Source organism: Vigna angularis, chromosome 1 (genome assembly GCF_016808095.1).
Source record: "Vigna angularis cultivar LongXiaoDou No.4 chromosome 1, ASM1680809v1, whole genome shotgun sequence".
Classification (NCBI taxonomy): domain Eukaryota; kingdom Viridiplantae; phylum Streptophyta; class Magnoliopsida; order Fabales; family Fabaceae; genus Vigna; species Vigna angularis.
Genome location: NC_068970.1, coordinates 64,994,995 through 65,013,689, shown reverse-complemented (window position 1 = coordinate 65,013,689; position 18,695 = coordinate 64,994,995). Strand labels below are relative to the sequence as shown.

Sequence of the window (18,695 nt, the reverse complement as noted above, 5' to 3'; positions counted from 1 at the left end):
TTTCCCTACCAATGCCAACTATAGCTACATCATGGCTCTCAATCTTCCCAATCTATTATATATATATATATATATATATATATATATATATATATATATATATATATATATATATATATATATATATATATATATATATATATATATATATATATATATATCTTAACATACTCTGCAGAAAATTTAAAGAGAACAATATTTGCTTGTGGAATATGAAGCATGGTAATTGTTGTCTCATATGTCAGTAGTCTTTTAAAATCTGAGGTAAATTTTCTTTTGATCCTCAAATTTGAAATTAATCTTTTAAATTGAAAATATTTATTTTAATATTTTTGATCTAAATACCGCTACAAACTTTATTTATATAATTAGCAATTACTAGTCGTTGCCTTAATAATGTGTTATCATCAGATATTAAATCAGATGTTTGCTTACATTTTAGTATGAAACACTTGGATAGATGAACTAAAACTTAATCTGAGTTTAATTGATTAAAAATATATTTAAACTTATTCACTAAATATAAATTATACTAGTTAATGTAACAACCAAGTGAGACCAACTCCACTAAAATACAAAACCTATGTTGTTGCTCAGTCTCTAGAAACACAAACAACTGAATAAATAACATTATTTTTCCTTTAACAGTGTGCAAGTCCAAGAGAGAAATGCAAGGCTCACAGAGAACTTAGCACATTAACCCAGTTAACATGGTCACTAATTACAGAAGCAAGCAACTTTCAATTATGTTAATCCTTTCTTCTATCCAAATTACAGTTGCAATTTTCCGTTACTATTTATGAACAACAAAATTTAGACACTGATTACAACATGTTTCAAAGAATTTTGTACAAACAAATGGTACAACCTGACACTAACAGCACTGTGGATAACACAGAAAAGACAAGGAAATGGAGGAAAACAAAGAAGGAGAAGGAACTAGAGGAGTGAAAACCTTGAATGAGAATGTAAGTTAGCTGAACCAATCACTTTTGTCAATCCCAAACGGTAAATACTCTACAATTTGCCCTCACATTTATAGCAGTAAAATGAAAAACAAAATGTTAGTGGTATAATTTTCTTCTATCCTGCGGGAAATTCAGTAACTCGTGATGACTGAGCACTTGATCTAGGCACTTGAGAAGCAGTAATTGGCCTCTGCAATGGCTTCAGAGCAGCCATGATTTCAGCAAATGTTGGCCTCAGCTTTGGATCTCTGTAATTCAGAAAAGTAGAATATCCAGTCATACATCTTATTGTAGAAAAGAAAATATTCTATCACGTGCATAAATTTATTACATGCAATGACTGAGATATATTATTGCAACCTCGTATCTACAACCTTAGAAACATGTTTATGCCCTTTAAAAGATCACATTCAAATAAGAAAACATATCATCTCCAACTGTTTCACCGTTTAAACTTAGAAATTCATCCATACAGTTGGAGAACGTCAAACAGTCTAAACAGAATGAGAAGAACAGCTTCTCAGAGTGATATGCCACAATTCTATATTGTTAAATAGAACAGTATAAACATATTTGAGTCATAGTTCAGAATGGAAGGACAAAATGATTAAAAGTACACTCACGTCTGCCAGCATTGTCTGATAATATCTGCAATGGCAGGGTCTACATCATCTGGAATGTCTAGACGGCGATGTTGGAAACCCACTGCACCAACAACTTGCATTGGATTCATTCCTCCCCAGGGTTGCTGCAACGTAGAGAGCTCCCACAATATGACGCCATAGCTGAAAACGTCGCACCTAGAAAATGAGTAGCAACTTGTCATCATAAAAGCATTGAGTTTTAAGAAGTGGCTGAGCCAACAAGAAAATTGGTTTGAGACAAGACAATGATAGAACAGTTTTTAGTGAACTGCAAAGAAAAACCTTGTTTTGTTTTCCCTAAAACCGTAGATTCCAGAGGATTAAGCAAGTTAACCAAGCTTATTTTTTTGTTGATAAAAGAATAATTTTAATTGCAAAGAGAAAAAATGGATTATCACATTCCTCCTAGGAAAAAAAAATGGATGTTAGCATCAAGAACCAACTCTCCCAAAATCTTTAGTTTTTAGGTGCAAGACCATGAATGTTCTTATTAATATTATCATTTCAGAAAAAATAAAAAGAGATATGGACCACATTGGAGAATTCGACCTAGCTGCAGCATCCAAGATCAACTGATGATTCTGTTTCTCATCATCAGCCTGATGCTAAGAAATCTAAAGATTCCTCATGATCAAACTATAGAAGACAAACATTTGATCTCCAGTCATGGAACTCAATCTGTCCAATACCCTATCGTGATTCATTGCTCCAACCTCAAATATGTTTTTCCTCAGTGTAAAGCCTTAAAAACCATACCTTCTGAACTGAACATTGTAGAACCTTCCATATAGCATCTGAAGGTTATTATTATCCAACTTTTTAATTACCGAGTTTGACATGCAGTTAGTTCCTGTTTGGTATAATTAGCTTGCTTGGGATAGTATAAATTCTAGCAAATAATAACTTTTCCAAAAGCTCTTTCAGAAAGCTAACAAACATGAAAAATTATTTCTTCAAAATAAGCTGAATCAAACGTGCACTTAATCTAAATTCATAAATTTGGCTATTGATATTTAGAATAGGCTAAAGAATCAGTCTGTCCAGCCTACTTGTTAAACTAATGAAATCTACATAAATATTTGCATGCACAATGTGCTAGTCATTCATTTGTGGCAACGTTAAATAGAGGAAGAGTGGTGGGATTGGAAGGGTTTTCACAACACCTTCGTGTCCCTAAAGCAAAATAACAACTGCCAAGAATAACAGAGCTTACTTTTCATCTGAAAGTTCATTTCTCAACACTTCTGGAGCCATCCATTCAGCCTGAAACATATTATACACATAAGTATTTGCTTGTATATCCAATTCCAATAAGTTCTACTAGGTGGCCTTTCATCATTGCAGATAAAAGAATGATGATGCAAGAAAATATATGTCATAAACAATGCCCAAATTAGGAGCTTCAAAACGACAGAACCAAAGCATAACAGAAAAACCGTAGTTTAAAAATTTACAGGGAAGAAAATCCTCAGCCTTCCAAAATTATTTTTTTGGTAAAGGATATACCAAGTGTCTTTAATTTGTGTTCTAACATATGATTATTAGCATGATATTATTTCATAAAGGGGACAGATTTTACAACAGCTATTGGACAAAGGAATCAAAATTATGATAGCTTACTGTTCCCGCAGTTGATCTGGAAGAAAGGAAGGTGCTATGCTTCATTCGTGATAAGCCAAAATCACATACCTATTCAACAGCAAAAAGAGTGATAACCTATCAACAAATAAAGTCAATCACAACACTATAAGGAACACATATCACAAGATTAGTTATCAGAACCTTTACAACCCAGTTTTTGTCAACAAGAAGATTTGGGGACTTCAAATCACGATGCACTATCACTGGAGTACTGCTGTGCAGATAGTTCATTCCTCGGGCCTGAATAATCAAAAGAGAAAAAGGTTATAAATCATGACATCTCTGGTTATTACAGCAATAATTTACTGAGAGAAACTGCATTCACTAAGAGACAACACGATCCTACAGCATCAAGAGCCATCCGCAACCGCCTTCGCTCATCTAATTGATTGTTAGGTCGGTGAATTAATCTATACAAACTCCCTCTGCAAAAGATTATCTACATCTCAGTATTCGAAGAATCAAACTCAGAAAGATATTAATCAAGTATAATAAATACCCTTGAGTGTGGTTATCTATAATTTCTGACTTCTTACGTTACCAGCCTAACAAACATCAGTATAAAGTAATTTTAGAAAATAATTTTTGGAAGATGAAGCATTACTCTTGTCTCATAGAACAATAACAACTATTTGTTTATTTAATTGATTAAGCTGGTACTTCTAAAAAATTGAGAATCCACAAGATCAGTCTCATTAAGCTCAGGAAATGAAGAAATTCAAGTTACCTAGGAAGAAATTCAGAAACAATTGAAAGATTTGGAGGCCGAGTTACTGCTCCCATGAAGAGAACAACATTTGGATGCCTCAGTCTTTTCATTATTTGGACCTATTGCAATTTACATAAATTAAACAAGCACCTCCATCATTCAACAGGGAACCAAATAAAGATGTAAATGAGATGGTGGCACAACAAAAACAACCAATATTACATAATAGCTGAAGAATTGACACAAAATTACTTCACACAATATTTTGAAGTGGTAAATCTTAAATTAGAAATATTAAAGAAACAACTCAATCAAACTATCTTCCATTTGATCCACTTATCTCACTAAAACTCTAAAGTCTCTACTGATATTATCTATTGACTAGACCAAACTATTGTACACTCAGATGGAATCATTGATCATATGGGACCATACATAAGTAGAAATGGAAAAAGAAGAAAACCGTAGGTAGGAAGTCCTTACCTCACTTTTGAACTCTTCAAGTAATTCACCAGAGATATCTTGATATAAGAACTTTTTTACGGCAACTTCCTGAAAAAATAAGAGAGGGAACATACTGTAAATATATATATATATATATATATATATATATATATATATATATATATATATATATATATATATATAATCTACACAATGTAATAGGAAACAACGGCTATACATATATTGACAAGTGGTAACATAAATTAGGTAGGAAATACTGCAACAAAATCACATTTTATAAAATGTTGTACTTGCATATACAAAGGTGCAATTGCAGTAGTGAAGGCTCACATTTCAATCCAAACAATGATGACTAGACGACCAATAATAAAAAAAAGATGAAAAACTTCTGTAGTACGCTAAATAATTCAATTGATAAGGTTCATGATGGTATGATACTCACAGTTCCATGCCATTCACCACGGTAAACTTCCCCATATGATCCTGCATGTCAAACACAAGCCACGCAATAGCAAATTGAGTTTTTCTACAGAACAAGGACAACAACCAAGTGCTCCACTAAACACTAGCACTGTCAAACAGAAAAATAATATAGAACAATGCACAACCAATACCTAGTCCAATACGCTCTCCCATTTTGATTTCCTCCCATGGAATGTCATACTCGGCAACCTCATCCAGTGCAGAATCAGATTTGTTGCTGTCATTACTTACTGATCTGTCAGATTTTCTCTCACCTTCCGAGTTTTCTCCTAAAGGATTAGGCTCTCCATCACCACTACCCTTTGACTCAGAACCACCACCCTCTGTATCCCCATCACTTCGACTGTCCTGCTCATACTTACTGACAGCAGCAGTGGTTGCTACAACAGCTGCAGCAGTAGCAGTAGCAGCTGCTGCTACAGGAATCTCAAGATTAGAGTCAGTGTTTGATTTTGTCGCTGCAACTACCATAGAAGATGCAACAACAGCAGCTGCAGCAGCTGCAGCCGCTGCCACTGGGACATTTTTCCCGTACTTTGCCCGAGCTGCTTCTGCCTGAGATGGTATGTTCTGTCCAACAGTTTCCCCTGTATCAAGGGGAAGACCAAATCCTAAGCCATCTACAGGCTTAGAATCTAGATGACTGCCAGGAACTGCTTTGCGAAGAATTTTGTGGTAAGGCAAAGGAGGCAAAAATCGAGCAGGAACTAGGTTGTCATCAATCTTAATTTCTTGCTGCACACTTGGTTGTTTATTTTCATCTTTCTGTTCGGTAGGAAAATTGGTCCCAGTTGGAGTACCTAACTGCCCATGATACATTTCAGAAAATAAGTTTGGAGGTGCGACAACACCACTTTCAAGTAAAACGTCATGAAGTTTTTGAGCCAAGTTAGGATTCTCCTTAGCAGCATCAATCATGTATTGGGAAACATCTTTGACTTTCATTCTACGTGCTGCAGGGGAACTGATGCCCTCAGTCCAAGAAGGAGATCGTCCATGCGTGTATGGATAGTTAGTTCTGCCGGAAGAATCCTTCACTCTGATCTTCTCTGCATAGGGGGTACTTTTGGATTCATTTGATGGTTTCTTTAAATCTTCCTTGCCTGTAGCAAACTCACTCAAACCAGATTCTTTCCCTCCACAGTCTGAAGTTTCTTCAGATGAACTTCCAACCCCGCTACTCAATGATGCTACATTGGACGAATCTAGCTCTCTTGATGAAGGACTGGCCACAAAGGAAGATCCATCGCATTCAATGTGTGATGCAGTAGCATCAGATGGAATAAGTGCTCCAGGAGCTGCCATTAGGTCCACAATGTACTCCCTGAAATTCATATCAGTCATAACTTGCAGATACATGATAGCAAGGCTTTGCAACTTCTACTTAAGGAAGTTACAAAAAGAATTAGAGAACATTCAGCTCTAGGCAATATTAAAGGATTTATTGAAAACCTGACATGAACAAACAAGACTATTAAATAGTATTAGTAATAGTAATATAACACATTTTCAAGTTAGGAACAATATGTGACAAAGGAAGCATTATGAAACAAGATTTCATGCCCATTCCACTGAAATTTAGCATTGTCATTTAAGACAAGTAAAACTGTTGTACATGGGTATAGAAACCTTGTTTCAATGACCATGACTCATTAGGGTCTAGAGAGGATAGACAGTTGTAAGCAGTCTTACCTTACCTCAGAGAACTATATATAAACAAATAATGCTGCTCACTTGTCTATACCACAAAATCCAACTTTTAGAGTGCTTACCTTCCATCATCAATCTTGACAAAGTTCATTGCCACATCATCAGAACCCATATACTGCAGTCCTTTCACCAATCGACACGGGATGCCCAAACTGTCTGCTAAAACCTACATTTAGTAAGATAAATATAATTTTATTAGATGAATCATGGAAGCTTCTAGAAGAGTATAACAAAAATTTCATAGCAAATAGCGGTTCTAACTGCTCATTGAAATAATATTTTTTGGATTAAATCTAACCATAACCAATGTTACTATAGGCTTACTCAGTCAGACCATTCTTCATTGAATGTAAACCAGAAAGAAGAATATTGGAAAAAGCACCTTGAATAACAATGCACGATGCCGAGCCAATCCAATGGTCAGTGAACCAAGAGGCAAAACCATGCTGCCAAGGGTGGCTTTTAGACTGTAACTAAGACTCCTCCAGGCTCTAGACATGCTTTCAGGATCTTTAACTGATCCACCCATATAGTCAGCCACCATTATTGCAAGCTTGTGTACCAAATTGCTATTTACAACTACTTCAAAATCTTTTCCTGAACTGGCAGCCATCTTCATGGCTTCTTGTTCAAGTTTCAACAAGTTGGAATCAGCAGCCCTATTGACCAAGACTGCTTCCCATGTGACATCAACTGAGGTTGATTTTCCTTGCAGATCTACTAGAGAAGGCATTCTTGCAGAGGTTGACTCAGTCAAGATCCCATACAGATCATAGAAACCATCTGAGATCTTGTCATCATAACCAAGAGCATTGTAATTCTGTGAAGCACGGATAAATCTACGATATGAGATAAGTCAGAAAGGAATATAAAGTAGGACATATTACAGTTAAGTAATTAAGTGACATAAAGAAAGAAGTTAGCTTTCATCAGTTCATGCATCGACAGCCTCATCAATTCAGCATCATTAACTCTAAATTTACTATCCCAAGATGTCAGCAAACCATTACTAATATAAATCGTTTGATGTCCAGGAAATATGTCGTATAAGTCCCAATTGAGATTTCTTATTGCATCTCAAGCACAACTTCCTTATCCTTTTTCAATGTATATTATATGGATGAAATAGTAACCATTATGAAACTCCAACTTCTAAGAGCAAGTACGCTGAGAGATATTGGATGTTCCAGCCCTACAGCACTGTTCAGAGTGCTATTGATATATTTAATGATGGAAAAATTCTTCCAACAAGTTATGAAAATGAAGCAACATCTCTGAATTGCACATCTCGGTTTGTAATAGATGATACTTTTGCTCTTGTGGCACCCTCATAAGTACAACTAGAAGAATGTGACATTAGCCTTGAAGTCAATGGACTAACAAAATGACTTACCCAGTACCGGTAGGCCACAACTTCAGCTGGTGTATTATCAGGGTCACAAGATCCCAAACTGATCTGCTTAACAGCTTCAATCTGTACAGCCTCAGGATCCTCTTTTGCACTCAGCTCCAAAGCCAGTTGTATCTGATATTCCTCTTCCACTTCAGGATCCCTAGACGCGCTAGACTCCGAATCACGCCTTGCTGAATCAGACACAACATCCAAACCACCACTGCTCACTGAATCAGATGGGTCCATTCTTTCTCCTCTGGCTAGATTAGGAGACGGAGGACTGGGACTCTGCCTATTAGAAACTGAATGCAACCAATTCGATAGCTTCTTAGGGGTAGTGGAAGATGAACCGTCACTGGACTTGGTGCTCTTTGAAGAAGTAGCCCCTTGTGCATCATCTGATTGGTTAGACATGATATGAAGCTTCTTAAGAATGTTCTTCATATCTATTCCCTAGAGTACTGAATACTAAAGAAGTGGAAACCTCTCCATTTCGTTCTTCGACCAAGCATGAATCTCTCTGACTCGAAGTATGGTCTCCGGTATCTAGAAAACTATCCAAAGAACCCCTTTTTTGTGAAACAGCTCCCGAACCAAGACAATCAAATCCAAACAACAGTCCCCAAGCAACAGGCCTTGCAAGCTTCCAAGTGAGGCGATCCAGATGGTTTAATTGAGCTGGAGCAGTCTCCTATTTAGCAGACAAGACTAAAATATTCCAAAAGAAACACAAACAGATGTTTGATACCATTCACCACCTTTAGGAAGCAGGGAAACCAAAATCACTTAGCCCCTATATGGAGAAAGAATGGATCTTTGTTTCTGTTTGTGGAAGGAATAAGAGCACAAAAATGGAAGAGACAAGAGGGTCGCGAAGACAACATTAAAGGGCAGAGGCTAAGACAGCAGAGACTAGGAGCAAGTGGGAGAAGGTAGGGGCCACAAAGCATGACCCACTTGAGAAGATAGAGGGTCACAAGTACTTCACAGTCCCAGAGAGAAAATTAAAGGGAAACTCGGTGGTGGGACTGGGAAACAAACACAGACACACAAACAACAAATTTGCTTTCTTTTGTTCTTCCTCCTCCTCCTCCTTATCTCTGTGTGTTTGTGTGTTTAGTGGAGCCCCAAATGAAAGTGGTGATGGTGGTGGCATGAGTTGGGTGCTTGTGGTGAACTACTCAGAATTGGCATACAGAATGAACAAGTTGGAAAATAAAAACGGTTGCTTTGAGTCTTCAACTTTTGCTATTTCAAGCAAACCCAATCTTTGTCCTTAGTGATATGCAAGTATAGGACAAAGGGCATTTCATTGAAGTGGAAGTGGCTAAAAAACTCACTTTCGTGTGCACCCTCATCTCATCTCATCTCTTCTACTTGAGTAGCCCGCACTCTGCTCCCACCTTTTCAATGCTCTCTTCAATTCTGTTCGGTTCTATGCTACTCGCGGATAACGGTACCCATTATTACCACTTTCCTTTTTCCTTTTTCAACTAAATCTAGTGTGTGCTACGCTCCTAGTGCTTCCTACACAGTATTACACCATAAAAAATTACATCCCACCATTCTCCATAATTTATACATGGTGGAGAGTCTACTAGACTTCGTACTACATTTCACCTTTACCTATTAGCCTCCACCATTTCTACTTTTCCACAATATCATTTCTCATTTCTATTTCTCATTACTCTTCTTCTTCTCCAATCATTCACCAACTCACTATACACATCCCTTCACTTTATTACTGTCCATGGAGGGCACTTCTAACATCTATATTTCAAATCTCATCAAACATTAAACATGTTTTAACACAACCTTGTCTCACATGTCCTGTTAAATTTAACCTCTTTAGTCAATTTTACTTCCTTAAATCCTTAGTTGTCAGGTTTCTTTCACAAAATGAAATGCTGATAAAGCAGTGATGCGTTACCCTCTCTCTCTCTCTTTTCATATGTAATGGTGATACGCATTCAGTTTAGCCCTTTCGTAAAATTAAAATTCCTCTACTTAAAAAAAGTTAGCTTTTTTACGAGATTCATTTGGTTTTTTAAGAAATCAGATTATGTGGTTTTATTTAACATTTTTTTTAAGAAAAAATTCCCTTTTAAAACACGTCTAGGATTCTTCATAAAATTATAAAATAGGGCAACTTAAATACATTAATTTTACTTCCAAATAAATTATTAATTTTAAATCTGTATGTAACAACATGTTTAAACACTTATATAGATTGACAGCATATAATTTAAAAACAATGCAGTATAATTTATTAATGTATTTTTTTATGTTTTATCCGAAACTCTTTTATTGTATAAAATTACTATTGTGAAGTGTATCTATAGGTGTTTATTTATTATTGTGAATTTTATTAATACTAAAATAAACATCAGTCTTAAGCATTGCTATAAATAACTGCAAAATTATAATTTTTTTAAAAGTACTTATTACTGAAATTACCAGAAATAAAATAATGAAAGAGAAGAAGAGGTATTGACTAATTAGTTTTGGTTGGTAAAAATAGCGGTGTTGACCATACAGGTTTGATTGAGTTTTGAAAACAACAATATTTAATTTCATAAAGAAAATACAATTTGATTTGAATATTGGAAAAACGAAATTTGATATAGTAATTTAAAATAACTTTGATTTATATTAGATTAAATTAATTTTAACGTATATGTATATAACTTTTATTTATATTAGATTAAATCAATTTGGAAATTAGATCTGAAATTAAATTGAATTAAATATTTTTAATTCAATTTTTTTTTCTGTTGAATTTTGACACATTAGATTCAATTGAAGTGATCTATTATAAATAAATAAATACATTAGAGATAAAGAAGGAAAACTGAAGAAAAAGTGACGTGAGCTATTACTCTGCAATACAACACTTATTGCTGTTTTATTATTGACCACTAATTTTATTGGCCACAAATTTCTTAGATGCATAACACTAAAGTCGTTGCCCATGAACAACAGTGACTTATGAGTAAATGATAACGGTTGTTTATATTTATTTAAATTTTATTTTCTAATAATAGACATATTAAATAATATAGTTTAATAAAAAAATTAAACTTCTTCGTTAAAAATTAATTTAAACATATACTTTTTTATATTATATGAGTTATTATTTATTATTTTATTATTATTTATTATATTGTTATTCTATTTTTTAAATAAGTATTATTTCAATATAACAGGTGCTCGTATTTATATTAATTTTATAAATATAATTAATATATTTACTTCATAAATATTTACTCTCATCTTATTTAAAAATTTAATATTTTACTAATTTGAATATTAAAAAATATTCTACAAATAAATCTCTCAACAATTATTAAATAAATCTATGTAAACAATTCAAATTCCGGATATAATAAATTTATCTGATAGTTTAAATTACAATCTAATATATTTATAAATATCTTAAAATAGTACTTTTGAAAAAACGGATAATTTCTCAAAGATTAAACAGATATTTTTTTTCAACAGCTAACATATTAAAAATTAGTTTTATTTGTAAGTAACACACTGACAAATTTATGAAATTTATAAAAATTAGAAATTAGATTATTATATTTTATGTTTGAGATTAAATACCAAAATCTTGGAAGGGTGGAAAGTGGGTGACGTGGCTATTTCGTTCTCGCGGTGCCCTAATTAACAGGACATTTTCGTCATCCTTTCTGTCAAACTACTTTTAAAATAGAACTTTCTGGAATCCAATTTAAATTAATCAATTTTTTAATTCTTGAAAAAATGACAAATTAATTTAAGATACAAAAATAATTATATAAAATAATTTATTTCTAATACAAATATAAGGGCAAGAGTTTTTAGTTTGTACATAAAATTCTTCATCTAATTTATATAAAAGTGAGTTACTTTGGGTTTTATCAAATTATAAATAAAATTCAACCTAATTCGATTAGATTAAATTAGGAGTAACCCAATCCAATTAACATCCCTAATTTTTGGTTAAATTTGTCCTAAATTCAAAGAAAAACATTTGGTCGTATACTGAAACTTTTTACATCAAAAGGTTTTCATCAACAATTTTTGAAAATAAAAAATAAATAAATTCAAATATAAGCATGATAAGAAAGTATTTAAAAGTGTTTTCCTAATTAAGAAAACTAATTATCGATTAACATGTATCGTTAAACTTGTATTAGTAAGCTTTAAAGATATTGCTAAACTATATGTGAACTTTGTTTTGTTAAGTTTTATGATTTATTATGATTTGTTGTTTGTATATTTTAAGAGATATATAGTCAATATTTCACATTTGATTTAAACTTAGTTTTTCTTGTCATTATGTTGAATTAAAGAACAATGATTTTGACTGGTTAAACTAACATTACTTGTTTATTATTATAGTTGAGTGGACTGATTAACTAGTTGAAATACAATTAATTCAATATTAAGCAATATAGTTACTATAAAAATAGGATATCACGTTGGAGAAAAATGTAGAAGTTTCTTATAGAAGAAATTAATAAAGTAGAAGAATTCCATTGGATTTGTTCAAAGTGACATGACTCGGTGCAAATCAAAAATCGTAAAATTGAATAAATAATAAATAAAAAAGAAAGAGATAAGAACATTAATGAAAAAGGTAAAGCAATGATATGATAATAAATGCTTAAAGGACGAGAATTATAAAAACAAGAGAAATGATAATGGCAAGGGCGGCGCTTTTTGTCCTTAACTAACCCTTTTCATTATTCTCATCAATTATTCTAATTTTACTTCACTATGTCTATGGTTGTTTACTTTTTTCTATTTGTTCTATATGCATTAAATATATTATTGTTTTTTAATTCTTTACTTCATTTTATTTCTATAAATGATCAAAATATTATTTTGAAGTAAATTTAAAATTTAATTTAATTTTATAAAATTAATTTGGAAAATAAAGTTTTTACTATAAAAACTTTAATTTATCTTTTAGTTAATATAGATTTCTAACATATTTTTATTACATTAAAATATATATATCATATTAAACATTAAATGATTTGATAACAGTCAACAATAAATAACATAATATAGATTCAATAAATAATAAAGTTTTCAATAAAAAATAATATAATAAGTTTAATAAATAATAAAATTTATTAAAATAATATCCTTTTAAAAATAAATTTAAATTTAAATTAATTTTATAAAAGTAATTTGTAAAATGAGATTTATAATTCATAATCTATCATCTTCTATATTTTTTTGTTCATTTAAAAAATAAATTGTATGATATTTCCGTAAAGTAAAATTAGTTTGCTTCTATTAAATATTGCGTTTTGCCTTAATAAAATGAGAATAGTTTCAAAAGACATTAATTTGGAACCTTTTTATTGATCCATGTGATCATGTTCAAAGTATACCTTATATAAGGATCAAATAATAAAATGTTGGTTATTTCGTTTAAAATAAATAAGTAAAAAATGAAATACAGAAATATGGAAGGAAATTCCGGTTGAGTGAAATAGAACAAAAAAAATAGAAAATAAAAAAAAAAAGTGATATAAAATTATTATAATATATTCAATATAACATACTGTTAGATGTATTTCAAGATGACACTGTGAATTAAATTAAAGCAATAAGTGTACCATTAATCAATTAAATTGTTATGTCGGCGAGTTATCGATTATATAATTGTTGTGCTATTCAAGATAGGTATAATAAATATTATATTATTTAAATTGTTTATCTTGTACTAAATTAATTAGATTATATTTTTTTTAAATGATTATCTTTTATTTTTACTAGTTCTATTCTACCTATAAATTAGATTGTCTTTATGTTAATTATACATGCCCATAATAGATTATAATTTATATATGTTAATTTGACTTTCAAAATTTTAAAATGTGAAAGTTTTTATTTTTTCTCTTCCTCATTGGTACTCAAGGTGTAATATCGATGTCAAATTTATAAGAACAAGTTTTTCAATCCATTTTACTTAATTTTGTCCTTACTTATTTTTGTTGTTGTGGCACTTGTTTCATATGAAAGTTTTTATTTTTTTCGATTACATGTTGTTTTAAAGTTGGTATTTTTATTCATTAGTCGTGTGTTTTAAAAGTTGAGTTTTTGTATTTTTAACTTCATCCTTTTGGTAATATTCACTAAAAATAGCAAGAAAATCATTTTTAGCTTAATTTTTTATTGTAACTTCTATTAGGTTGTATTCAAATATAAAGTGTTAAGATATGAGATATTGGTCACAAATTTATTATTGTCAAGATTTGGTAGTGAAAAACTTTAAATGATTATAACTTTGTTACGACCTCAGATGGAGACACTTAATTAAAGTTGTTGGAAATAGAATGACGCGCTGGCCAATACCCAAAAGGGATTGGGGGTATGCAACTTTTAAAAATTCATCGTTTAAAGTATTTTTTTTCCTTAGTATTTTTCACTCTTTTTATATAATTTACACATTTATTTAAAATACATATACTACTTCAAAAAATCTAGAAATTTTTGTACTGTATTTTTGTATTATATATTGATTTTTCATAATTTCAATGAAGAAAAATATTTGTCAAAAAAACCCCCACAAATTAATTGTTTTTCCTACAACAAACATTAATTATATATACAACATATGTTAATTGTTAATTGACATCTATTTAAGGAAAATAAACATTAATTTAATGTCTCTCGTTATAACACCTTCTGCATATACATAGAAAGCAAAGTAACCAATTAATATTACTAACAAAATAAGATACACAAAATAGTGTACTTCAAAGTTTAGAAGCCCGTTTCCACCGTTAGACCCTATTCATGCGCTCTCTTCTTTCATTCCTTTCTTAGTCTTACACATAATGACATAATTACCACAACTACAACAATACACTAACATCTTTCCTTCTTTTTCCTTGTTATTGTTTTGCAACACTTACGATGAGATGTCTTTGTGGATCTCCTTGCTTCTCATTTTCAATTAGCAGAATGTTTATCTATGCATATAGTAAGCATTCATCATGTTCATGGTTGATAATTTCAATGAATGGTGAATTGTGTTATTAATGTGATCTTTAAAACTATTCACTTGCCCATGTTCATATTAAATCGATGTGTATGATCATCCTTCTTTGCCTTTATGGTGTTTGTACAATTTCCCTCATTCCATTTCAAATTTAACAATGGTTATGATTATGTTAAATAGAGGAGGGCACAATTGTGTGAAGTGTTGAAATAGTGGTGAATAATGGCTGAGAGAAATGGGCCTTCTTCGATCAAGGTTGGTTTTAGAAACTCATTGTTTTGCTTCTTTATAATGGCATCACTTCTGTTCATCTTGTCCTGGTTCTTTGTTATGCAATCCACGTATCATCCTAATCCCATGGAGTACAATCTGATACCCAATTCACAACATTTATCTGCATTAGATGGTTCAAAGTATCAGATGCTGAAACAAAATGTTGAGTCGTCATTTGGGAACAGAAAACTAGTGAAACATGATGGAGAGAAATGCCACCAAAATGATGAACTTGTTGTCAAGGTTTACATGTATGATTTACCTCCAGAGTTTCATTTTGGACTCTTGAATTGGAAACCAAGTGGGAGTAGTGTCTGGCCTGATGTTAGGAATAATATACCTGGTTACCCTGGGGGCTTGAATTTGCAGCATAGTATCGAGTTTTGGCTTACATTGGATATTCTTGCATCAGAATTTCCTCGAGCTCCTAAGGCTAGGACTGTAATCAGAGTTCAAAACTCCAGTGAAGCTGATATCATATATGTGCCATTCTTTTCATCTTTGAGCTATAACCAATACTCCAAGGGTAAGAAGAATGAAAAGAAAAATGGGAATAAGATACTCCAGGAAAAATTAGTGAAACATTTGACAACTCAAGAGCAATGGAAAAGATCAGGAGGAAAGGACCATTTGATTTTAGCACACCATCCCAACAGTATGTTAGACGCAAGAATGAAGTTGTGGCCTGCTACATTCATTCTTTCAGACTTTGGGAGATATCCTCCAAATATAGCCAATGTTGAAAAGGATGTGATAGCACCTTATAAACATTTAATCCCTTCCTATTTAAATGACAACTCCACCTTTGATAGTCGTCCAACATTACTTTACTTCCAAGGAGCAATATATAGAAAAGATGTATGGCCTTCTTGCTCTTTAATATATTGGTTGTTCTGGCCTTTTTTTGTTGTTCAGAGAAGATAGTTTTGCATTGACATTAATAATTCATGTAAGTTAGGGAAACACTTTGCTTTTCAACTATAGCTAAACAATGTTGAAGGGGATAATGGAATCCCTCTTTTGTAAGAGTCACTGGATAAGAATCTTATAAGTCACTTAAATAATGAAAGAAGCTAACAGTAGCTAAAGTAGATCCTTTTTGTGGTTCCATGATTATGCATTTAGTGAAATTTGAACCCTTGAGTTGTGTGCATTTGCTAGTTCAACCAAGTTCTTGTCACACAGTATATTATAATAAAAATATAGAGAGTCTCATGCAGAAAGAGTTCCTTACATGGAATGAACATCACTTTTATAACCATGTATGATAAAAGAAGTTAAACATTTTTGCTAATTCACTTTTATTTCCTTCTTTGCTATTGCATTATAAGTATATTTGATTCGAGATTAATTCTGGCTATCTTGAATACCTTTTCCTTATGATCAGGGAGGTTTAGCACGACAAGAGCTATTTTATCTTCTGAAAAATGAAAAGGATGTGCATTTTTCCTTTGGAAGTATTCAGAAAGATGGAATTAAAAAAGCAACAGAAGGCATGCGTGCTTCCAAGTTTTGCCTTAACATAGCTGGTGACACCCCTTCATCAAACCGTTTGTTTGATGCCATTTCTAGTCACTGTGTCCCTGTCATCATCAGTGATGCAATTGAGCTACCATATGAAGACGTGATTGACTACTCTGAGTTTTGCATATTTGTTCGTACTATTGATGCCATCAAAGAAAATTTTCTTATAAACTTCATCCGGGATATTACCAAAGAAGAGTGGACCCGAATGTGGAACAAGTTGAAAGAGATTGAACATTTCTTTGAATTTCACTTCCCCTCTAAGGAAAATGATGCTGTTCAAATGATTTGGCAGGCTGTGGCACGCAAGGTTCCTGCCATCAGATTAAAGCTAAATCGGCATGAAAGGTTTTCTAGGTCCCCTCCAAGTATAGACAAAGGACTTAAATCAATACCATCACTAAGGAATTTTTGGTGATGAAATTAATGTTGAAAGAGATATGAAAAACATGGTAATCATATTTAGGGTTATAATTTTTTTTATTCTTATATTTATAGTAATAAAGTAATGATTTTCCTTTGTTTACTTTTGACTTAATGTGATTTTTATATATGTTTTTTAAAAGATATAATGTTGTGCCTCGTATATTTTGTTTCCAGAACGTAAAAAGAGTATATGATTGTATTAGCTGATACAACACGTCATATTCTAAACAATATTAATATTGATTTAAATATAAAAAAATCATTAAATTATTGTTATAACGAACCGAGTGTCCTGTATTGAAACAAGACATGTATTCTTCAATTTCATGGGGGTGTCCAATCATAACTTGGAATGGACACTCATGACTCCAACAAACCATCTTACTCTTTTGTTGCGTCAACTTTTATTTCCACAATGACATTCTCGTCACCCTAAGATACGACCTTTATTCCTATTTACAGTGGTCACCTCGTCACCACCTTTGCATCTCACTCGGTTGACACCGATCACGAAGAAGAAGCGTCATTTGCATACTCTCGACTTTCCCTTTCTCCAGACGAAGACACGTAGACGACCAACATTATTACCTGAAAGCAAGAAAGATGTGGAAACTCAATTCTTGGAGAAAGATGGAGAGTAGTTTTTGAAAATGATGTTAAGGTTCATCACTATTTATAATAAAAGGGATATCATAACCGGCCATCCTCAATCATCGGATCGAGCCGGACTGACGATCCACAACATGCGACTCTTCGTTTCTTTATCCCAACGGTTATAACTCTCCCATCAACAATTATATTCTTATGAACCACACTGAGCGGTTCTGACTAGTCATACGAGTGGCCATAAAGACCATAGCACCCCCCGAATGCAGCAGGCTCCATCACAAACCTCTTCATTTATCGTGATAAGCTCACACTTGGGAGACTTGTATACCGTATGACCGTCCCGTCAATCATCGACCGAATATTCCAAACGATCAACCATGCCACAAATATGACCACACCCTACTCTTGAGACCGTGTTGTGATTAACATGCCAGACAAAGTATGATTATTATCAATTGGACAAAGTATGATTATTATCAATTGAAGTGTAATTAGACTGTCACTGATCCAAAGTCCATTATGAAAATATATGTTTGACATAAAAAAGTAGATAATAACATTTAATATCCATTAATTAATACGCATTAATAGCTTGAAACCGTCGAATCTTTACTAATTTTGATACTTTAACATCTAACCTCCAAACATAACTAGACAAAGGAGAAAGATAAATGATAACAGAAAAACTAACATTTGAATCAATATCAACTCATACGATAATAAATCGTTAATCTCGACTCTCATACCCGAAACACTACTAAGACTAGGTAGATATTCACCTTTATGAAAAACTCCCGTTGGAGAGGATCATTCGATTTGAATCTTTCATTAGGTCTATCCA

General features: G+C 32.4%; 2 protein-coding genes and 1 long non-coding RNA gene across 6 annotated transcripts; 1 reads left to right on the top strand and 2 right to left on the bottom strand.

Annotated features, from left to right (window-relative positions):
• Nucleotides 1-756: 756 nt before the first annotated feature.
• LOC108333964 (probable serine/threonine-protein kinase SIS8) lies at nt 757-9,642 on the bottom strand. 4 transcript variants are annotated; one of them, XM_017569495.2, is made up of 13 exons: nt 8,014-9,562; nt 7,003-7,440; nt 6,683-6,786; nt 5,042-6,234; nt 4,870-4,910; nt 4,446-4,514; nt 3,981-4,081; nt 3,600-3,678; nt 3,395-3,493; nt 3,233-3,301; nt 2,826-2,875; nt 1,592-1,768; nt 757-1,216 (listed from the first exon to the last, which is right to left on the bottom strand). In XM_017569495.2, exons 1-13 carry the CDS (start codon nt 8,455-8,457, stop codon nt 1,084-1,086), a joined length of 2,997 nt encoding a protein of 998 aa, XP_017424984.2. In that variant the 5' UTR covers nt 8,458-9,562; the 3' UTR covers nt 757-1,083. The 4 variants fall into 4 exon arrangements, with proteins under 4 accessions (XP_017424984.2, XP_017424985.2, XP_052732379.1 ...); XM_017569496.2 differs by having other exon boundaries at nt 7,003-7,459; nt 8,014-8,154; XM_052876419.1 differs by lacking the exons at nt 3,600-3,678; nt 3,981-4,081 and having other exon boundaries at nt 8,014-9,606.
• Nucleotides 9,643-14,796: 5,154 nt separating this feature from the next.
• On the top strand, nt 14,797-17,260 carry LOC108333620 (probable arabinosyltransferase ARAD1). The gene is made up of 2 exons (XM_017569090.2): nt 14,797-16,153; nt 16,683-17,260. The coding sequence occupies exons 1-2, from the start codon at nt 15,245-15,247 to the stop codon at nt 17,235-17,237; spliced, it is 1,464 nt and encodes a 487-aa protein (XP_017424579.1). The 5' UTR covers nt 14,797-15,244; the 3' UTR covers nt 17,238-17,260.
• Nucleotides 17,261-17,466: 206 nt separating this feature from the next.
• On the bottom strand, nt 17,467-18,341 carry LOC128196184 (uncharacterized). The gene is made up of 2 exons (XR_008248403.1): nt 17,916-18,341; nt 17,467-17,833 (listed from the first exon to the last, which is right to left on the bottom strand). It is a non-coding gene; the product is annotated as an uncharacterized LOC128196184 (long non-coding RNA).
• Nucleotides 18,342-18,695: the final 354 nt, after the last annotated feature.